This window comes from Anas platyrhynchos, chromosome 22 (assembly GCF_047663525.1).
Source record: "Anas platyrhynchos isolate ZD024472 breed Pekin duck chromosome 22, IASCAAS_PekinDuck_T2T, whole genome shotgun sequence".
Taxonomy (NCBI): Eukaryota; Metazoa; Chordata; class Aves; order Anseriformes; family Anatidae; genus Anas; species Anas platyrhynchos.
Genome location: NC_092608.1, coordinates 1,455,653 through 1,478,049, shown reverse-complemented (window position 1 = coordinate 1,478,049; position 22,397 = coordinate 1,455,653). Strand labels below are relative to the sequence as shown.

Here is a 22,397-nt window from a genome sequence, read left to right as displayed (position 1 = left end):
TAACAGAACCACTGATAAGAAGAGAAATTAAAAGAGCTCTTCCACAGAGGTAAGTGAAGTATGTCATTTACACAGCACAAAGTATCTACTGCTTTATTCATAAGCACTTTCCCCCATGCAAAATCTTTCTAGGCTGCGTTGGTCATGCTACGTTATACCTTATTAACTACTCATGCACCTCTACCTACACACACACACAAATGGCAGTGATTTTTTTTTTATTTAAAAAATACTCATGTTGTTTCCATTGACGGGCCCTGAATGTTCAGTTGTTATCAGCTGGTATTTAAAAATAGAAAATGATCTATTTGGATTTTGTTACCTGAGAGGTAGGGAATGTTTTATGGAAGCAACATTTTTGAAGGCAGCAGACATGATTGTTACGTAATAAAACTGCATGCGCTACTTCAAGCAAGCTCAAGCTAAAGAGGTAAAGACTAGTGAGAAGAAAATCAGGGAGAGAGATGATAAAGAAGAAAGGTGGCAGATGCAAAGATGTACCAGAGCCTTGCGATTCCTTCTAGAGGATCTGCAGCTATGCAACAGTAAATGGAAGGGTCATGGATGAGTGCAGCTATTTTGCAACAGAAGAGGCAGCAGCTCTGCCAATGAATCACTTAGCACCTCTGAAATGACACAGGTTGTCTACCTGGAAAAGGCACAACGGAAAATAATTACCTTCAAGTACTCTTTGTTTGGCCTAATGTTCATAAAAATGGTCTACTCAGTTTTTAAGAAGTATTTTGTGTAAGTTTCTGTTTACTGTAAGTACACTTATCATACTGAGAAAGAGATCATAAGGTATAATCAGTGTCAGCCCCTAGCCTCATTTTTACACGACACAGTTATGAGTCAGACTACCACACTGTCGTTTAAGGAAGGCTGGTAGTAAGTGAGAAGGTGGGAGAATCAGGCATGATCTGAACGTATGCTTTCTGAGATTGCAATTGAATTAAGGCACTGGTGGTGATAAAGGAAGAAGTCCTTGCCAGGAGAGACTTGCTAAATAAGTTTTTAAGAAATGAGCTATTTAAAAATGCTACCATCTCACATGATTTTGTAAAAAACAAGTCACTTTCAGAGATAGCACTATGAAATCTCGTGGGTTTGCTTCCTTTTTCTGTAAATTTTAGTCTTGTCGCAGCTGAGATTATGACCCGTTTTCTTATGGCAAGCAATATGTACAAGTTTTAGATTATCTATGGTAAACAGTAGCTGATAGAAGTATTCCCAGTTCACTTCTCTTCCATCTCGTGTTTTGACAGCTTCTGCCAGTTCTGGGACAACAGTACGTTTCTTCTCTATTCTGTAAAATGCAAAAGAGAAAGCAACATTGCCAGCAAAACTGTCTCATGATATTTCTTCCTTTTAGGGCAAGGTAGATGTTGAATTCTTTCACCATAACTAGGTTTGTTTACTTTTCCATGAAGAAATTAGTTTAGCAAATCCCATTTGCTTCACAAGTGCACAATGCCTGAAAACAGGTCTGATGGTTTTCACCAGGGACACGTATAGACGCATTATACCTACATGTGATCAAGATTCCAGGTACTGAAGAGGATTCTGCTTTCCTTGTTGCTGTACGGGTTGATGGAATGCTTACACGGGCAGTCATCTCTGTCAAAAGGTCCCTGTAAAACAAAGTAGTTACAATGAAAGGCGAAGTGTTCATCGTGCCAGCTCAGTCCGAGCCCAGGACTGTCACAGCTTCCACCTGCTGTGACCAGAGACAGATCATGCATGCTGTGATAACACCACCCTGCCAAACCTCCTGCTTCTCTACGCAAACATCCAAATAACCATCTCCTTCCCCTAACATCTAATGTTGTCACTGCAAGCCACACACTGAGACTCTGCTTTAAACAGGGCTGAACGTACCTGACAGGAGAACCATCCCTCCGTAGTGCACAGGCGGACTGCTTCCTCCTCTCTCCTGTCAAAGTAGCAGCCGTTATATTTCGCAGATTTCAGTTTATCCGACATCAGGTCTATTATCCTTTTATATGCATCCCTTGCTGTAGGATGAACGTTTGAAATAAAATTATTAACCTAAAAAAAATAAAAATAAAAACAATTTAGTTCTTATAGCAGTCTGAGATTCTTTTACAACCACTGTGTTGGACTATAAATCATTTAATGTATACGTAGTCACAGAATTACTGTTATTAGCAAGTTGAAAATAAGTTACCACAACAGAAACTTTTACCTCTTTCATGTAGCTTCGTATTCTGCTTTCACAACTGTACCGCATGTAGCTTGATTTGTTCTTAAAACGAGACTCTAGGCCTAGAGAGAGTTAGATAAGAGAGCTGTAACTTAGTGCAATGCTTTTAGTTCTCTGCATCTGCTTAGCTGGGTATTTATCCCTTCTTTTCACAAAATCAGTATGCATGGGTATTTTTTCCTTTCCATATTTATTTTACTGGTTCAAGGCTATCCTGCTGTCATGACTTAAAAGGACCATCTGTTTCGAGAACAGTAGCTGATGTTTTAGTTGTTAAATGTTTTTCATTAACGTGCACACATGGAACACTCAGACTGTGAGAAGATGACTGAAAGACCTGTGCCAATGACCTGGAAACCGGAGGGTAAACTCACAAAGTCTAAAGGTTGGCTGGCTGATGTGTGCAAATTATCAACATGTTATCAGCAAGTCGTTAGATGAATGTAAATGTGCTCAACGAAATGTCAGTGGGGGGAAAAGTTACGTGTATTTTAAAACTGTACTGGATAAAGCAATAGGGAGGGATTTTTAAAACCATCTCCTGATGCAGAAATATGTACGTACTTTTAAAAAACTTTAAAATCTTTCTGTTACTCCTGATGAACACCAAACCCAGGGGAGCTGGGTCCAGCCTGAGGCACCTACCTTCGAACCATTTGCTGTCCTCCTGCCTGTCCTCTGCCGCGATGTTCTCCTGGAGGTTGTGGATGAGGTCTGCCAGCAGCTTCTGCCTCCTGGGTGCTTGCTCGTCAGAGAGCAGCTTCTGCGCGGCCTTGATGACAGCATCCTGCTGGCTGTGGAAGGCAGCCAGGAGCCGCTCCACGTCGCTGACACCTGTGGGGGACGAAGCAGGGACGGCTCAGGGAGATGCTGGTGTGGGCTCTTCATAGATTCACAGCGTGATTTGGGCTGGAAGGGACCTCAAGGATCACCAGATCCAACCCCCTGCCGTGGGCAGGGATGCCACAACCGCATTAGGAAGTTCTTTACGGAAAGGGTTAGGCATGGGGATGGGCTGCCCTGGGAAGCGGTGGAGGTTAAATACCTCCAGGGAGCTCTTTAAAAGCCTTTTAGATGTAGAGCTTGGTGATAGGGTTCAGTGGAGCACTGGTTAGTGTTAGGTCAGAGGTTGGACTGGGTGACCTCTGAGGTCTCTTCCAAGCTGTCTGATCCTTTGATCGCGTTGCCCAGCTCCTCACCCAACCCAGCCCCGACGCCTCAGGGACGGCGCATCCCCAGCGCCCTCCGAGCACCTCCCCCGGCCCACTCACAGCCCTGCCAGCTCTCCCCGGCGCCCAGCAGCACCAGCTCCGTCTGCGGCGGCAGCGTGCGGAAGAAGCCCTCGCTCAGCTCCGTGCCGTCCTCGTACAGGCACAGCCGGCTGCCTGCCAACGGAACCTGCCCCGCGGGCGGGTCAGGGGGATGCCGGCAGCACGGGGACCCTCTCCCCGGCTACCCGGCCGGCACCTGCAGCAGGCGGCAGCCTTTCCTCAGCAGCCCTCGCAGGCTGCCGGCTGCCACCCCGAATTTCCGCGCGCTGCCCGCCCGCCTCAGGCGGAACCCCCTCAGCGGCGCCTCAGCCGCCATTTTCCTGCCGCCTTCCCGCCCGCGCTCCCGCCGCCGCTGTGCGCATGCGCCACAGGGGGAAGCGGGGGGGGAGGGGGGAGGCGTTGCCAAGGCGACGGGCGGCCCGGCCGCGGGGCCGCGCTGAGGTGAGGGGACGGGTCCGGCCCGGCCCGGCCGAGGGGGACGGGGCATGGCGGGGGGCGGCCGGGTTGGGAACGGCTGAGGGGTCCTGCCCGGGACCCTACAGGGTCTCTGTGTGGGGCTGGGGCTGCCCACGGCCCGGCCAGGCTCCCTCCCGAGCCGCTGTGGCAGAGGCCTGCGGGACGCTCTGCGCCCCCCCCCTCCCACCAGGCCGGCTGGGGGCGCGGAGGAGGGAGGAAGGGAGTTGTTAATAATCTTAATAATTGCTTAATTAATTACCTCATATCGGCAAGGGCTTGGGGGTCGGTGGGGTCTGTTCTGCCCGTCAGGAGCCTGTCCTGCCCCTCAGGACCTTCCTTCTGCTGCTATCCCTGTCAGCGGCCTGGATGCATGTACAGTTGTGAAGCAGTGTCGGGCAGCTTTTGGCTGAATTCATTCTCTTCCTTTCTATTATCGTTATTTCATTATTATTTTCATCTTGGTTCAAACGCACTCCGTACGTCTGGCTGCTCACCGTGCACCTCAGGCTGCCCTGAAGACCAAAGGGTTGCTCCTGGGCACGTCAGAGCAAGTAGTTTCAAGCTCTGTCTTGGACTAATAGATTTAATTGAGTTTATAGTCAAATTGCTGTGCAAGTTAACCAAACACTACTAGGAAAACACTCAGCATAAGAATATAAGCATAAGAGCATAAGAATATGCTGAGTGTGCTTTATGGTGCTAGTATTAAAGAAAAACTAGATTTATGGTCATCAGCTGCTGATTTGATGGACCATGAGGTTGAATTTCTAGCCTGTAGTATTTCAGTGTTCCTTTATTGCCCTTCTAGGGATCTAGCTTAAGTTTAAAACATCCTTGTTTTGTCTAGCTCACTTCTGCAGGATGCCACACAAGATCGGTTTTATAGTCGTTAGCTCATCAGGACACGAAGATGGCTTCAGCGCAAAAGAGCTGATGGTTCACGCGCCAACAGTGAACGGCTGGCGATCACCAAGGTACGACCAGGGAGAGGAACGTGCGTTGTTCTAAGGCACTGAGTTTAAAACGCATGGGAGGCATAGCATGCATGTTCAGAGCAGTTTACCACATCCAAATCCATTATAGAACTGAAAAATCTTTAAGTTACTTTAACCCCATACGATCCTTATCCTGGGGTTAAAAAAAAAAGAAAAAAAGCCTTGGTTACCACCTGAAGATAGCATTACATTTAAAAGAGACCTTTAAAAGAAAAAAAAGGGAGCTATTTTTGTTCTTGTCAGTCATCTTAGAATTTGCTTTGGCTTAGCATTAAAAGTATAGTCTTCTCAGCACATCTTCGTGAGGCATATGGGGCACTTTAACATATGCATGCAATAAAGAGAAGAGAAAAATTGTTTCAACTCTTTGGAACTCTTTGTTTTTACAGTATATGTAATGACAATAAACTTTGGAAAGTTTCATAATTAAATGTTATTCAAGTTGAAAGTGAAGTCCTCCTTTAAAAAGATGACTCAAAATTGTGTGTGCTTTCAGACTCTGTCAGTATCCCCAGGAAATTGTTCTGCAGTTGGTGGAAAGATGCCGAATACGGAAACTGCAGTTGCTTGCCCACCAATACATGATTTCAAGCAAAATCGAGTTCTACATCAGTGAAAGCTTACCTGAATACTTTGCTCCTTATCAGTCAGAGAGGTTTCACAGACTAGGGTAAGTCAAAAAGCTCTAAACTGTTGTATTACCTTAATCAGAAAGGCCTCAGAAGGAAATAATACTCGCAATGTATTGCATGCAACATTGATACACCAAAGCATACCATACTTCCTTGGGGCTGGAGGCTAAATAGGAGGCTCAGGTATAATTGGGAATAGAATTTTACTCCAGGTGTTCAAATCACACAAGTTGCCTTTTGTCTTTAATGGAGCTTTTTCTGAAACACTTTAGCTTTAGAGCTCTCTCTCTTTATTTATGCACATCTCCTTTTATGTACATTTGCTTTGCTTACTTGCTACATTTTCCTTCTCAGTTATGTCCCTCTCTCAGACAATGAAAAGACTGGTTTCAAAGCACGAGAGTTAAAATCTGTTTATATGGATGCAGTTGGCCAGTACCTGAAGCTGATTTTCCATAAAAATTATGTCAATAAATACAACTTGTACAGTCAGGTAAGTTGAGTTAGCCCTTATTTTGTAAGCTAGATGAGGTTTCAGTAGCACAGAGCTGACATAGAAATCTGCTCCCTTAATTTCAGAAGCTGAAAATGCTGTTTGAAATCTCCTCAATTTATTTTTGTTCGTGATCAGATGCATGCAACTTATCTAGAACAAACGAGTCAAGTGCATGTTGTATGGTTCTCTTTTATTTTGAGTTTTAGCATGCAAAGCAGGTTCTGTGCTGAAGACAAAGCACTTCCTCTCAGTACAGTTTTGTGGTCACTTCATACCCACTCTTAGTCTTTAGGGTCTTATGTGGCATTAAGCAAAGGTGTTGTACAGCCATCCAAATACAGAAAAAGTGAATATTGGCCTCTTAATTCTGTAGTGACTATTCACTTCCATCCCAGACAAGGAAAGGGAACAACTGATGACTGTACGATGTGATCTACAGATTTGGTAATAAATTTTTAATGAAGCTTGAAGTGCATTTAGCACTTCAGTTAGTGCTTTGCAAGCATACTACCCTGGAGATGACAGGTCCTAATTTGTTTGTTTGCAACACTATAAGAAGATTTTGCAGAAGATCTTACACAACAGTCCCAACTGAGCTAAAATGGTGGCTAAAATATTTCCACTGCTTAAGGTATTTTTCAAGTGAAAGTACGTCTGCTTAGGAAAAATGTTGTTACCAATTCATAGATGTCAAATTCATGTAAGGTGAAGAGTGACACACAATACATGTGTTGATATGAAGAATATTTGGGTATCTTCATATAAAATAAAACGGGCATGTTTGACAACAGAAACATGGTCTGTGTTTTTTCACAAAACAAGTAAACAAAACAACCTCAAAGCAGATCTTGTTTTTAACTTTCAGCAATCAAGTGGACAAACAATAACGTTAACATCCAAAGGTATTTTACCAAATAGTTGTTTTCAGATTAATTTTGTAGACAATATTGACATTACACGTTTTCCTATATTAAAGTAAAAAAAAGGAAAAAGGAGAGGTGATATGAATTTAAATAAATCACTACTTGATAATTTTCAGATGATGACACTTCTAAAGGAATATCAGCACAAACTATCTAGTGACTAATTGTGCTTGTGTATTTAAGCATGCCATTTCAATTTTTTGTAAGATGAGGAAAAGTTAATGACCTTTTGCATTTCCATTTTCTTTAAATCTATCCCAGGTTGCCCTAGTTGCTATAAATATCATTGGAGATCCAGCAGACTACAGTCATGACAGCAATAATAATGTAAGTGCAAAGCATCCCTGTCTTTTTACTGTTGCTACACATGTTCAGTTGCAGGGTTTCTGAGATAATGAATGCATTTTTCTTCTGGTAGTTTCATGCTTCAGCAGAGCTGCCCTGTATTGATTTTTATCTTACTTTGAAGCCAGAAAAATCTCAAGAATTGAGCCTAACTTGTGGGTGCAAAAAAAAAAAAAAAGATAATTAATTGGAACATTTGCATTTTCAGCCTCTTAAAATTCTCATATTTCAATATGACCCAACACAGAAGTAGGATGAGGTGCATAGCTTACATTGATTGTTGTAAGTCAGAATTTCTGTCCTGAACATACATGTTGTTGATGAGTATGTATTAAGATTTATTTCTTTCCCCACAAAGCCTTCCAGAGAAAAGCTGATAGACCACTACTTAGGAAGTAAATCAGATGATCCTGCCTTAGATGGAACATACCTCGGGTAAAGATATTCTTTTGTATATACCCTGCCGAAACTTCTTGGTCTGAATTAGTGTTCAGTCTGTATTTTGTTGGTTTCCTGCTAGTGAAAACAGAAAACATACTCTCTGATAGGTCAATTCGGATTTATTTTTTTCATTTTATATCTTCAGGAAATCTGATTTCATTTCGCCTCTGGATGATTTGGCTTTTGATATGTACCAGGATCCAGAAGTTGCTCAGATAATACGTAGACTAGATGAGAAAAAGCGTGAAGCTGTCCATCATGAACGCTACGATTATGCCAAGAAACTCAAACAAGCAATTGCAGACTTGCAAAAGGTATTGTTAAAGACTGTTTATCTCTGAAGTCACATGGTTCTCCAGTGATCCATCAGGAGCCCTAGCTTAATGTGGTATTGTAATTACTTTCAGTATGTTGTAAAAATAATAATTGTAAATTCAGACAACTTGATTCAATAATTTGGTTGGAAATACTATGTCTATGTGTATGCAATAATGTGATTCTAAGCTAACTTGTTAAAATGTTTTCTAGGTAGGGGAACGACTTGGACGGTATGAAGTAGAGAAACGCTATGCTGTAGAGAAAGAGGATTATGATCTTGCTAAAAAGAAAAAACAACAAATGGAAGCATACCGCCTGAAAGTGTATCAGCAACTGCAGCTTCACAACCTTCTGGATGCTGAGCTGATGGTGAGTGCTGTTATTCCTGAGACAGGAGGCTCAGTCGCATGGGTATTGTAAATAGAAATGGCAGAGCATCCAAGATAAATTCAGAGAATTAGAGTTGTTGCACAGATATTTTATGATAATTACATAAGGATTTTTAATCTTTCTCTTTGGATTGTGGGTTTCCCTAAACAAAGAGTTGCACGTGTCGTTTTATGAACATGCTTAATTCTCCATAAATTACTTTACATTACAATGCTAAGGTCTAAAGAAAATGTCATTAGATTCCTGAATGTTCTGCGTTATTCCAGGACTACCCAATGCAGATTCATAAAGTACTTTCTTTGTATTTTGAAGTATTTCTCATTGGGGGTATAATAGGCTTACGCTGCTGTGATGAGTAACCATACAGAAAATGTCGTAAGATGGTTAAAATTTTCTGTTGTTCTCAGAATGGAAACATTTATAATCTCTCCACACACGCACCCAACAGGGAATTATTTTCAAATTGTTTCATAAAGCTTCATCCAGTGGAAGTAGTTGCACATCTGTGAGTAAAGTCTGATATTTATTAGAAAGCTCCAGAATCTTGTTTACTGTCAAAGCTGTAACTGTAACAACTTTGGTTTTAGTACATTGTTAGCCTTACTTTCGAATTGTCTGTCTCCTTTTCAGATTCGAAAGCCAGCTGAATTGCCTTTGGAGTCTATGATCTATGCTAACATAAAAGCTACAATTTCACCGTCTTGTGAGCAGATAGAACCACAAAAAGAAGAGGTTTGGAATGCAGAGTCTTTGCTAGAAGAAAAGGCAGGACAGCCTGCTTCTCCTGAGCCTGTTTTTGCCCATCAGTCTTCTCCTCCCGCTGTGGCTCATCCCACAACTTCCAGGGAAGCATTTCCCAAAGAAAACGTGAGTAACGTACCCCTGTTACCACAGAAATCTACCACAGCAAATGATCTTGCATTCAGCCTTCCAAAACAACAGGGTCTGTTAGGGTTATCGTCGTCATTGCTTGTAGAGTATCTGAAACTGACTGTCTTGCTGAGCAGTGCCAATCTAACCGTTGGTATTGGCCTTTCTCTCCTGAATTTCTTTGGAAGCAAGTTACAAATGTTTATTGAGATTGAAGCAAAAAGGGATTATACCTGATTTACAAACAAATGAATGAAAAATAGACATTAAATAACTATTCAGAGGTCACACAGCCAGTTTTGGAGCAGGACAGGCAGCTGAATTCTGTCTGCTCCATTAGTGGCTTAATAAATCTTCTTGGAGATCGTATTTTATCTACAGCAAGAAGCAAATTTATTGGAATATGACTGTAAGGTAAGGAGCACAGTCCTTGCAAATCTAATGAAGAGTTGCTTTGACTTTAGTAGCAGTAATATTCTCTCTTAATGGAATGTTGACATGAAATAATTTAACAAACAAATAAAGCTCTGAGACTTGCTGGCTTCCTACCGACAGATGATTTCTTCTGTAGGTGTGTGCACTTCCACAAAAGGCATTTTGTGTGTGCTCTATGATATTCTGTATATAAGAAATAAGTACTGTTTACAAGCACTGATTCCATTTCTTTGTGATGTTTTCATGGGAACCTCAACATCCGTACTTAATTGTAAAGTGCTACCGCTTTGAGGGGAAAAAATGAATTGACTTGAGGCAAGTGTGATTAATGAAGAAACAACTTCACATCTAAGTCATTTCTAGAATAGGAGATTTTTATCTTGTCTGTTAGGTTGAATTTTTACCTTACGATGAGAGACCTCTTCCAGCTGTCCGTAAACATTCTGAGGAAGCAATTACATACCTTGAGCCAGAGATGACTGAAGGGGATATCAATAATCCTCCAAGAAGTGGCATTCCTGGGGAACCAGAACCATTAACTGAGAAGGCACTGAGAGAGGCCAGCCCTGCCATTGAAGTTTTTGGAGAAGCCTTGGTAAAGAACAACAAAATAAGCGTGTAGATTGTTGTGACCTGTTTTGACTTGATTTCACTCAGTTAACAAAGACTCACTGATACAAATTTTACAAGTTCAAAGCTGTTACCTAAAATTCTGAAAGTAAAAACTGGAAATATGGATGTCTGTTTTCACCGGTGGCATGACAATGTAGCTTTTAGGATTGATTACTTGATAAGCTATTAAGCATATATTATCTGGTTGTCAGCTTTAGGGGCACCCCCTACCAGAATAGCTGTAACTTGCCACTGCGTATGGTCTTTTGTAAGGAGAGAAACCATTACTGTGCCTGAAGTGGCTCCTAGAGCCTGACCTGTTAATCCATTTTACTACTCATTTCTCAAAAACTATGCGCAGAAACACCACTTTTAATAAAAGGCAGATTCCTGTAGAAAATGTCTGGGGATTGGATACTTAAGTTCATGTGCTCTTTTGAAGCTGTTTCTGTATATGAATGTTGAATAAATATTGAAATATCAGTACTGACCTTTTAAAAGATAATCTTGTTCTGTGTTCAGGTCTCAGGAGCATATTCCAAAACTTGGTCATATCGAGAAGATGCATTACTAGCTGTATATCAGAAGCTGATGGAAATGTCAGTGAGCACTCCAAAGGAGGATTTAAAGAACATGATGAGGGCTGCCATTTTTCTTGTAAGGAGAGCCATAAAAGACATAGTGTCTTCAGTAAGTAGTGATATGTTTGATAAGAAAAGGTCCCTAGCCTGCAATTTGCTCCATGTGTTACATCAGCTCTGTCCCAGTGAAATCAGCAAGGACCCACTCAGTGTTTCATCAGGATTACTCAGCAGCAAATCCCAAACTAGCAGAATAATTTTAAATACAAAAATGCTGTCATATTATGGAATGTATTTTTTTTCAAGTACAGCTATAATGGAAAAAAAAAGTGTTAATGCATATACTTTTTACACTTGGAATGTAGGGAAGTGCACACATAGAAGAGGAGAGCAGCTATGTATGCTATGTATTCCCCCTTTCAAATTGTGATTGCTGCAGACTAGATCCTGGACACTTCATAGCATTGAAAAAAATGAATTAACAAGTGTAGTATGTAATAATTTTCATAGAATCTGTGTGAAGTACTATTCCTAACATTATGTATCTTTTCCAGAGACTGATAAGCAATTATTATTGCAGCACTAAAGATGCTGAACATCTTTAAAACCATCAGTTTAAATAATGTACAATGCTCCAGTGAAGAACAGCAAAAATTGTAGAACTGTAGTTAAGATATTTTAAATAATTTAAACAAGTAGTTTGTAAAACTACTATTAAATGAGTTTTAAAAAACAAACAAAAAAGTGGAATGTCAGCTTTTAGTTAGAATCAAGGATTTGTCAAAGTCTGGCATTCAACAGCATGGAAAATAGCATCCTGGGCTGAGTAATGAGCCTGAGAAACAACTGCTGATGCAGTAAATGCTGTAGTTGAGTTTTTTTTGTTTGTTTTTAAATAAAGTTGAAATACAGCAATGGAGCAACTTTTAGTTTCCAACTTTGGAGACTAGTTAGCCTAAGGGGACTTGAACAAGAAAAAAAGAGAAGGAAAAAAAAAACAAAAAACTATATTACTGTTTATAAAATGAATTCTGAAGCCTTTCACCTATGTCCTAACAGCATGCTTTCCGGAGGAGAGTTATCACTGTTAATGGAAGCTATTTCAGATACCGTAATTATAGATTTCCATTGCTGCTCTTCTTAGGAACTACAGAAATGATTTTACAGTATTCTCTGAAAACAGGGATATGTATGGTATTTTTGTTCAGTGTTTCTTTCTTTTTTATTTAGGTTTTTCAAGCTTCCCTGAAACTTTTAAAAATGATTGTTACACAATATATACCAAAACATAAACTAGGAAAACAAGAAACTTCTCATTGTGTGGAAAAAACACTTCCAAGTTTGCTGTCTAGAACAGGAGACTCTTCATCCCGTCTTCGCCTTGTTGCTTCTAACTTTATTCAGGTTGGAGTTTTTCTTCAAATTGCAGCTTGTTTAGCATTAAGAACATCACAGAGGTAACAACTGGGTAACATCTAAGCTGACTTGCATGTATACAAAGAGGGAAAATTTGTTTTCTTTTTGCTGGGGATATAACTAAAATTGCAGCAAGGTTATTGTATGAAATGCTCTGGCCTGTCACTAGAACCCCCAAAATGACTGATTACTTTATTCCTACTGCTTGGATTCTTTGCAATAGATTTGTAATTGAATATTTGAAAGAAAATGAGAAATGGTTACAAATGTATTTTCATAGATTGGAAGTAGCCTGAAGAGAAGAAAGATGTGTTTTTTGTTTTTTTTATATCACTGCTACTAGAGGATGCACTGCCCTAATAAGCAGTTCCCTAGAGAAGGTACCAAATAGAAATAACAAATTCTCTCTGCTAAAATAACAAATAGGCAGCCACTTTTTATGGAAGTCTTATTTCATTTTACTGAACTTTTTATAAGTAACTTAAAATAACTCTGCTTTGCAAAGATGGTTCATTTTCCTTATTTAGTGTTCCTACATGTACACTGACTCTCCGTTTGCTTATAGGAAATGGCACTGTGTAGTGAAGTTAAACCTCTTCAGATTGTTCCAGTTCATTTGGTTCAACCACTAAAACCGAATTCCCCAATACATCTGGCAATGAGTCAAGTGGAATTAGTGGAATGCCTCTTGAAAGATATGGGAACTGAAAACTCTGGGTTTACCATCAGCAACGTCATGAAGGTAGGAGTCTGAGTTTACAGCACTTAAAGTTCTTTTCTGTTGGATTTGTGTTTGTTTGTCTGTTTTGGAGTGCTTGGTGAATTGTTAAAGAGAATTTATGAGCCTCTTGGAGGTGGTACCACACAGCCTTGTGAGGAAGCACAATGCTAATATGGGGGGAAAAATAATCACTAGGACAAAAATTGTTTGGAAAAAAAATTGTCTGTATGAAGATTTCTGCCACTGCAGTGTAGCTGTCCTACACTAGTAAACAAGGCCTTTTTGTTTGTTCTTTTAAGTTTGCAACAGGAGCTTTGGAACACAGAGTTTATGAAGTTCGTGATGTAGCTTTGCGGATTATCTTCGATATGTACAGGAAGCACAAAGCTGCAATACTGGAATATCTTCCTCCTGATGATGCAAGCATTCGCAAGACTGTTCTCTATAAAACGCTCTTTGATGGATTTGCTAAAATAGATGGTAAACTTTCTGACGCTGAAATCAGGGTACGTAATAAGAATGTAGAAGGTACTTGGCTACTTTAAACATTGAATTCAACTGAGCAATGTACCAATTTCATAGATACGTTAGACCTTGAATGACACACATAGGAGAGCATCTAAAAGCAACCAGGCCATTTTTTGTGCTGCATTGACCATTTGTTCTATGCTGATATTTTATATTTTGCAGTCTCTCCTTTATGACATACAGTTCAAAAACTTTTGTGATTGAAAGAGTCTTTCTTGACAGGCACAGAAAAAGGCAGCAACAGAAGAAGCAGAGAAACAGAAGAAGGAAGAAATAAAAGTTCTACAAGATCAGCTGGCAGCTCTAAAGGAGATACAAGCAGAAGTTCAAGCTGGAAAGGTCAGGGTGTTTTGGGTTTGATTTTGATGTGTTTTTCCAATCCTTTTTTGTTCCTCAGGTATCCTGGATAGTTTGCAATGAGACAACAGTAATGTCAGTTTTAAGAGGGGCGAGGGGATGCAGAAGGAAGAGGGACTCCATGACATGCATTCAGAGACTGATTTTCATCCTGAGCAGTCTAGTTTAATTTTGGGGTTTGTTTTTCCTAATGTAGTCTAAAATTTGGATCCCTCCAATTCTAGAACCTGAGGCACGAATGTTGTAAAATGCTGGCTCTACTTCTTAGCCTTTAATTCTAGAGCAAAATCAGGATACAGTCTATTACTTTTCTCCGTGGTTAGCATCACAGTTATTAAGAACATTTCTGACTAAAAAATTTCTTTGTTCAATAGGAAATGGAGTCTGATTTTCAGAAGCCAAAGGATCAAGGTAGGTAACTTCAAGTAATATTAAGAAAAATAGGGCAATTTCTAGATGTTTTTGAAGCAGTGTGCTGCGGAATCTGAAGTGTGCCTTGCTTTTGGAGTGTTCTGTGCATGCACAAAAAACAATTAAAATGTGATCTTGGTTTTAATAGTTTTCTTTTTACAGGTTACCCAGTAAACAGAAGTCCACAGTCTGCAGCGGCAGAGATCCCAGATGATCATTCCTCTGTTGCAAATTACTTGGATAAGTAAGTTAGATGAGCAGCTTCTAATTGTCTCAAGTACCTTGTGTGACCCACTAATAACAATAACATTTCTCCAGTAGGTCAAAGCTTCAATATTTAAACAATGAAAAAGAAAATCTCTTCTAATAGATATGGAATTATCACCAAGCAATCCTAGGTGTTGATTTTTAACTGCCTGGATGGCACAACCTTGAACTTGTTTTCTGAGTAGCTGCTTGTGGGATGAAAAATTGCCACAGTTTAACGTTCCGCTACCAGTATAAAATAAGGCAAAGACATATTGGAAGTTTTTATGTGTATTGTAGAATAAGGGCACAGAGAAAGCATCTGAAAATTCTGGAGTCATGAAAGCCAGTTAACTGAGCTTATCTCGGTGCTTCTGTGGAATTGTCTTTCTATATGAACAAATGCTTTTAAATTTTATTTGCCATAAATTATATAGTAGTATGTGTTTGTGTCCTATCCTAAGGTCAGCACTACACAGGGAAAGTAAGGTCTATCAAAATGTTAGCTATTTTTCAGAATAATTTCGAAGAGAAGTGGGGATCATCCATTTCAGTATATAGTGTTACTGATATTGTTGTGATATATGTCTGTTGTTTTTTTTTTTTCCCCCCCAGCTTATGCATTTTTTGTGGTGAAAGGGATGAATCCTTCACAGACGAAGGACTGGATCTCCATTACTGGAAACATTGTCCTATGTTAACCAGATGTGAGCATTGCAGACAGGTCAGACATAAACTTTCTAGAGCGACTATGGGTCATTAACTTTTTATTCTGCTTTTAAGGTGGTGTAAAACATTTAAAACTAAGGTAGATGAATTCTCAGCACAGCTGTGTGATCTTGGATAGTGCTTTTAGAAGAGAACAGCCTTCTAAATTGTATCAACAACTGGACTAAAATCTCACTTTTTTTATGTGTCACTTTGAAAAGTAATATTTAACTTCCACAAATCATACGAGCAGCTGTTTTAAATACTGTTCTTATTTACTCGGTACAGTACAAATCTTCTTGTTTACCTCTTGCTCTGTTGCAGGTGGTGGAAATAGCAAGCCTGACAGAGCACTTGTTGACTGAGTGTGATAAAAAGGATAGCTTTGGGAAATGTCAGAGATGCAGTGAGGCCCTTCCAAAGGATGAGTTGCCCAAACATATTAAGAGCAAGATTTGCAATGGTGAGTAATTTCAAACAGGAAGGTTGAACTTTAAAAAGTAAAGTCTGTCAGACTTTCAAGTACTGTATATTTTTGGAAAGTCAAACCACTTCTATTTAGGTACTGCACTGTGGATTTAGAATTTTAATAAATCTTCAGGAGAGAACATTTTTAGAATAAATCCCTGTGTTTTTCATTGCTTGAACTGCTTTGCTTCCATCAATGCATGTGGGGAGGATGAGTGAGAACAGAAAAGAAAGCCTGTGTCACATCCTTGTAAAGTAAGGCCCATACACTTCTGTGATAACTGTCCATCATTCCTTTTAATCTCGTTGTTATATAGCTGATGATTAAACATGGGACTTCTTTGGGAGCAATTAATGATAATAGGGGAGGAGCTGGTTTAGTCATAGGGCAGCCTTACGCTCTTTGTTGTGCAGATCCTCCTTGTATATTTGAAATCAGCTCGTCTTTGCCATTCTTGCACTTTTTTTCTAATCCTTTCAGCTGCCAAACCAGAACAAGTGGCAAACCATTGCCCTCTGTGCCATGACAACTTTGCTCCTGGAGAAGAGGTAAGACTGCCTTCCAGATTGGTCTGATTTTATTACATTGTGGGGATTTATTACATTGTGGGGTCTGTCATGGCTACCTCATTCTCTGGGTACAATATTTGAAACTGGGTCTTCTCTCCCAGGTACGTATGGGAGCCACAGGGCTACAAGCTATTTGGTGTTGGTCTTCCTCCTCTACAGGCAACTGCACACTTCACAGCTTTCCCAATTCCCAACTACTACCAGGCTCTGTGTGTTCACTTACCAGCCCTAATATTCCAAGTGGAATTATGCAGCTTAAAGTTATGCTTAAAGTTATGCAGTTTAAAGTTAAGCTCAAATTATGCTGGACTGAGCACATCCAACAGGGCATTCAGGATTAAGATGCTGTTGATATGGGTGTCACAAAAAATTGATACGAGGGAAGTAAGCAAGACTGGCTATGATTGGCAAGATAGTTGAGATGGCCTCTCTCTCCTTCTTACGTGTTGTTTCCTTTAACAGCGTAATGCTGTGAATGAAATCTCAGCTCTAAAATGTGCTTCCAGCAGTGGAAAATAACTATTGATAATCTATCGAAAGTTAGTAGTTCAGAAAACATTTAACGTATCTGTTCTGTCCTTTTTGTGAATCATCTGACACTCAAAACGGCAACTTTGAGTGTTAGTTCCAGTTAAATGTCAGTGTGATACATCATCTGTGTCGTTTTCTTCCTTCCAGCAAGATATGACCATTGAGTAGTGCTTCTATTCTCAAAAATATTTTTTTTCCTAAATCTTTCTGGCTTTGCCCAGGGTGGGGAGCCCAGAAAATCCTGTAACCAAGCCTGGAATATCAGTTGAGAAATGTATGTAGTGTTTGAATTTAGGGAATGTATAATTTGTTCTTACTTCTGCTCAAATGTTTCTCTAGATTGAAGGGGTTCTCATGCTTTCTAGTAATAGCAGCTCATATTCTTTTTATTCATTGAATGCTTTATCTATCACCATATCATTTTTCTCCATGTTTAAGAAAAAATGTATGTGCATACTATGCGACTAGATAAAAGACTGGATAGTTTTGCTGGGTTTGTAATATCACTTCTTTTTAATTGATTTTAGGCATGGAAGTCTCACCTAATGGGCAAAGATGGCTGTAAAATGAATCCACGGAGATTACCCACAATAAATAAAACTCTTCTGGTACAGCCTGGTAAGATTTTTTTGGGAGGAAGGGGGATAACGATTATGCTTTCTTACTATGTTGCCACTGCTTAAGAAAAGTATTTCACCCTTGAAAGCAACCTGCCTTTTTTTAACATGCTTTTTGTGTTTGTGTAACCTCAGTGATATTTCTTAGGCTGTTATAGACTACAGTACACTTCGGAAGCAAGTTCTCAAAATCATTCAGTAACAATAATTTCAATAACAATAATTCAAAGGTCAATTGATGGAGGAAGCAGGCATTTCTGTTAATTTTATAATTTCAGTCTTCTTTCTACTTAATAGTATGGCTGTGGATAGAACAATCAGCAATGATGCTAACCAGTTACCATTCCAGAAAGCCCCTGAACACTGACATGGTGAATTGAGAGCCTGTTTTGTCTTTTAATGACCCATCAGAGAATGCTAATCTAATCCTAACCACAAGATGAATTGAATAGTTAGTGCTGCTGTATACTGTTTTTTCCTTTTCAGCTTGCAGCCTGGAACTGGGCAGAATTTATGACTGTGCAGTTTCTTCACCAGCAAAGCAAAATTGATGCTCATCAGATTTTTTTTTTAAGTTGACTTTGTTTATTTAGTACACGCAAAATCCTCTTATTGCATGAACACAGAAAATAAGTAAAAAAGCTATTTTCACTGCTTGCAGCACCAGAACTGTTTTGGCAGGTACCATCCAAAACTTTCCTCCCTTCAGGCTATTTTCAGGATTGGTTAATCCATTGCATGTTCAGGCCATCGCTAGAGTTAACCTTCTCTGTCTGAATTTTGCTTTGCTCCTGTCTTCATTTCACAACTGCTCCCAAATTCCTGGAAAGAACTGTTAAATTGTCTCTCAGCTGTCGTAAGTGAGTGCAGTTTGCCACCTACAGTCATGTTTCTCTGTCTTCAGCCTTGCTGTTGCTACTCGCTAATGAGAAGGCTAGTTAGTTTGCTGCTGTTTAGAATTTGAAGATGTCAGAAGGAACTTAAATCCTGCCTCAATAAAGCTAAAACTTGAGGGCAACTTCCTAGAGATAGGAACTTTGACCATTTAGTCCTACCACTTTTGGTACAAGATGCACCTTGATACACTGAGAGGTGAAGGATTCTTGGACTGGATGCCTGCCAGCTTTTAGTTACTGATATTAGTCGTTCAGACTTAATGTTTCTTGAGAATCAAAATGCTAAATAAAATTCAAGGCTCAGACCAGATGTGCTTGCAAATAATGATCTGTATGCTCTCTTCACAGGCAAAATAGGTGGCCACTATTTAAGGAAACCAGATCCTTCTGGAGCAAAAGCTCGACCTCCTTCTATGGGAAGCAAGATCCCAACCCCAAGAGGGGGCCCAAATAAAGGCACTGGCAAAACATACTCAAAGCGATGACAGGACAAGTATGGTATTCTTTGTCATAATAACTGGGCATGTAGTTATTAACAGTTGTTTAAAATTGTGGGCAACGTATCATCTTTTTCATTTGACTACCTAAAGTTATTTTTCAGCCTTGAGCAGTACTTGCCTCATCTGAGAACTGCAATCCATAACTTCTTTTGTCACTGTCTGTGCAGCACTGTGGTTTTGTCCTAGAAATGTGCCTGTTAGAAATAGGCACGTTTTCCGGGACAGACCTATCCTGCCTCATTCCCTGACTGGCACAAGGAAGGCTCTGCGTTGGTTCCTCGCATTAAAAAAATAATAATAAAAAAAATCTAAATAGGATAGAGTTAACATGGAGCACGATCAGCAGCAGAGCTGTGCCCTAGCTAGTGGCTTAGGCTCAGGCTGTGGTTCTCACAGTCCGGTTTTGAGATCCAGTGGGGAATTTCCTTAAGATCCAAAAGCCAGTCATTTCTGGTTTGATTTTTTTTTCTTGGAGAACAGCAAGAAAGTTACCAAGCAGAAACTACTAGGCTTTCAGGACAGAACTGAAAAGAAATTTTCTTTTGAGCTAAGTCTAATGCTTGTTCCGGAAGTTTGGGAAATAATACTTATATTAGTTGGCTTTACCACTTGGTCACGTCAATGTAAAAATTGCAGCATATATTGCTAATAGTTTTCTGCCAAAATTAACTTTATAACGTGCTGAAAGAACTAGCTGAAATTTTTGTCTGTCTTCCCATCAGATGCAGGCAGTACACAAAAGGGTTGTGAGTTTACACTGTGTGTACTGGCTGGACGAGGAGATAGGTCTCATGTATGTATTTTTGCACTACATCTGTACACTTACAGAGATTTCATCATAATTAAACTTGAGGAAATACCAATGAAAAATGAATATATAGTGAGAAAAATAGACTTGAGGCAGTTGTCCAGGTCCCTTGGTGGGATGGAGTTACTACCTTACAGTAGCAGATGAATGAGGGTATTGCTGTGTATCTGGCATAAGGTGAAATGAAAAATGCATGCACTACTTTGAAAGATAACTTCACTCTCCTTAGGAATACCAGAGTCTGTAGTTTTTTGAGTTCAAGCATGTTAATAACGCCCAGTGAATGGATCTCTCCTTGGGTCAGCCCAGGCTCCGGGAGTAACACCACCCATGCATGGCTGAGATGTGGTTTCGCTGCTGAAGCCTGGCCTTCACATATATTTCAGGTTTAGAATCTCAAAGCTAGTAGCACGGTACCCAAAGTGCTACTGGACACTAAGAATTAGCACCAAATACAAAAGCTGAAGGGCTGGCTGAGTATTGCTGCATGCCATGCTGTTACGCAGGCAGGAACATGAAACAGCTCTTCCGTGCTGCCTCGCTGTGCTCGAAGTGCCTTATTAGTCCGCTTGACAAGAGGATTAAGCTAAACTGCAAGAATCCCATTTGGTATATAAGAAGTGTGTGTACCTATGGAGCTACTGTAAAATTAAAGTCATGCTTTAAAATCTCATACAGTTAATACTGAGATATTTACCTAGGAGTCGACCTCATAAAAAAAAAAAAAAAAAGGCCTGAAAAGCTTGAATTAGTAAGTTTAGTCCTTTTTTTCTGCTTTAATGTATGTCCTCTCAGCTCCCTTCTAAAGGCAGCTCTAATACGGAGTTTCTCTAATTAGATCTGTTAGATCAGCATGTGACTGTTTAATAGCTTCAAAGAGAATAGATTATATTGAGGCGCGATGTGTGAAACCTTGGACCTAAAGCAACAATCCTAGCGTTTCTGCTGGTAGCGTTTAGGCAACTGCTTTCCAGGACAGAATTAATTGCTCCCGTGCTGATGTCCACCACAGGTACAGGAATGAGTGATCATGATGATAGAAGTAGGAGATTTGGGGGTGGTGCTGTTTGCTATCACAGAGTGAATTTGTGGTGTTGCTTTGTATACATATAGCACTGATTTTATAACACACAGGTTTTATAGTTTGCGTGCAGCCTATCTACAAGCTCGTGATTTTTACAGGTAGATCAGTGCACTTGTATTTTCAAAGTCTTTATATAAATTTTCTTTATTCCTAGTATATATTAATAAATACACAACCACAATGAATATATATATTTATATATATATATATGTATGTTTACTTTAGTGACACAGGTTCCTACTTTAGAACCTTATTCCTTATGCAAGCAAAGTAATCATGGATTTTGCTCAGAGATTAGGCTGTGCAATGGGCTGCAGGCTCATGAGCTGTTGCCCAGAGCATTTTCATTCCTTTTGGAAGCAAAGCTGGGAGCTTTCCCTTGTGCAAGTTCAATGAATGATAATAGTAAAAAAAATAAATAAAAAAATGTTTGCAAAGGTCCTCCATATTTTCTGCACTGGCCAATACAGTGCATACTTTAAATGGGTAAATGCAGCTCTCCGTTGCTCCTCAAGCATGGCTTGTAAACCCAGCCAAACAACACGTAATTAAAATACTTAATCAGTTGTCCTGTATGTAGCAGGATGTGTCCTTGTATTTGGTAATATTATGTACCAACCTTTTTAAACATGTTTTTACCAATAAATAAATAAAAGGCTTGATTTAAACAAAGTTTAAAAAGCTGTTCATTGGAGTGAGGGTCATGTTTTGCTGGCTGATCTGTGTAATTTTTTTCAAATCTGGAATGGGTTTCTAGCAACGTCTTAAAGGAACCTGTTATTAAGTATTTTATAGCGTGCAACATTCGGGGAGATGGGGAGGTAGCTTCAGACTACTTTGCACCCCCAAAGCAAGGTTTAAAGATAATATTAACTACTTAATTGTAAGAATGAGAAATACTTCCAAGTGAGAAGATGGAAGGAGTTTTTAGGACTTGAAAGGACCTCTTTTGGGCAAAGTAGTGCCCTTTATGTCAATTTAAATGGACAATTTACCTAGGCTGCTGCCTTTTATTTAACATCTCTTTTCTGCTGCGGCAAAATAAACACTGGAGTAAAGAACAAAGTGAAGTTTGTTTTTGTGCCACAAAATGGGCCAGAGTAAGGCACGTTACAGGTGAGCAGGTCTGGTGAACCGAGAGAAGGGTGGAAGGCTGGAGTCTGGAGTGATGGAGCATCGCTGTTAAAGCAGGAATGAAGCCGTGGTCCCTACCCTGCATTTTTTTCCCATCCGATGGCTTTTTCCATGCTGTACCCGGTTTTCTGCCAGGCCCTTTGCATCCCTCCGGCCAGCAGAGACTGCAGGAGCGCAGCCAGCGGCCCTGCCGGCGGGGATTCACCGAACTCCGGCACCAGTGCTCTTGTCCGGCGGTCCCTGGATACTCACCCAGGGCCTTTCCTTTTGTCACCGCCGCTTCGGGAGAGAAAGGCCCTTCCATCAGCCCCATAACCTCTTTTTAAAACCCAATTACCGGGCCCGCGGGCTGGTGGGTACCCGCTGCTGCGGGCGAGGAGGGAGCGGGGCGCCCGCCCCCGGCTGCCGGCGCA

The 22,397-nt window shown here is 40.2% G+C and overlaps 2 protein-coding genes across 3 annotated transcripts; one reads left to right on the top strand and one right to left on the bottom strand.

Annotated features, from left to right (window-relative positions):
* Positions 1 to 201: 201 nt before the first annotated feature.
* DFFB (DNA fragmentation factor subunit beta) lies at positions 202 to 3,871 on the bottom strand. Its single transcript, XM_027443410.3, has 7 exons — positions 3,692 to 3,871; positions 3,496 to 3,622; positions 2,870 to 3,058; positions 2,207 to 2,286; positions 1,879 to 2,049; positions 1,531 to 1,631; positions 202 to 1,306 (listed from the first exon to the last, which is right to left on the bottom strand). The coding sequence occupies exons 1-7, from the start codon at positions 3,809 to 3,811 to the stop codon at positions 1,090 to 1,092; spliced, it is 1,005 nt and encodes a 334-aa protein (XP_027299211.2). The 5' UTR covers positions 3,812 to 3,871; the 3' UTR covers positions 202 to 1,089.
* Positions 3,798 to 20,687, top strand: CEP104 (centrosomal protein 104). 2 transcript variants are annotated; one of them, XM_038166729.2, is made up of 22 exons: positions 3,798 to 3,936; positions 4,799 to 4,925; positions 5,443 to 5,616; positions 5,933 to 6,071; positions 7,259 to 7,324; positions 7,701 to 7,777; positions 7,929 to 8,097; positions 8,312 to 8,470; positions 9,122 to 9,358; positions 10,188 to 10,391; positions 10,931 to 11,065; positions 12,220 to 12,393; positions 12,971 to 13,147; positions 13,426 to 13,632; positions 13,877 to 13,993; positions 14,386 to 14,422; positions 14,585 to 14,666; positions 15,284 to 15,392; positions 15,701 to 15,839; positions 16,326 to 16,393; positions 17,473 to 17,563; positions 18,807 to 20,687. In XM_038166729.2, exons 2-22 carry the CDS (start codon positions 4,813 to 4,815, stop codon positions 18,941 to 18,943), a joined length of 2,811 nt encoding a protein of 936 aa, XP_038022657.2. In that variant the 5' UTR covers positions 3,798 to 3,936; positions 4,799 to 4,812; the 3' UTR covers positions 18,944 to 20,687. The 2 variants fall into 2 exon arrangements, with proteins under 2 accessions (XP_038022657.2, XP_027299162.3); XM_027443361.3 differs by having other exon boundaries at positions 10,931 to 11,098.
* The last annotated feature ends 1,710 nt before the right edge of the window (positions 20,688 to 22,397 follow it).

Excerpts from the sequence above, each read along its gene's own strand:
- DFFB (XM_027443410.3), bottom strand. The coding sequence starts at position 3,811 with ATGGCGGCTGAGGCGCCGCTGAGGGGGTTCCGCCTGAGGCGGGCGGGC. Across the intron at positions 3,623-3,691 it reads AAGGCTGCCGCCTGCTGCAG|GTTCCGTTGGCAGGCAGCCG; the intron begins GTGCCGGCCGGG and ends CCCGCGGGGCAG. Across the intron at positions 2,050-2,206 it reads TACGAAGCTACATGAAAGAG|GTTAATAATTTTATTTCAAA; the intron begins GTAAAAGTTTCT and ends TATTTTTTTTAG.
- CEP104 (XM_027443361.3), top strand. The coding sequence starts at position 4,813 with ATGCCACACAAGATCGGTTTTATAGTCGTTAGCTCATCAGGACACGAA. Across the intron at positions 5,617-5,932 it reads GAGAGGTTTCACAGACTAGG|TTATGTCCCTCTCTCAGACA; the intron begins GTAAGTCAAAAA and ends TTTCCTTCTCAG. Across the intron at positions 9,359-10,187 it reads AAGCATTTCCCAAAGAAAAC|GTTGAATTTTTACCTTACGA; the intron begins GTGAGTAACGTA and ends CTTGTCTGTTAG.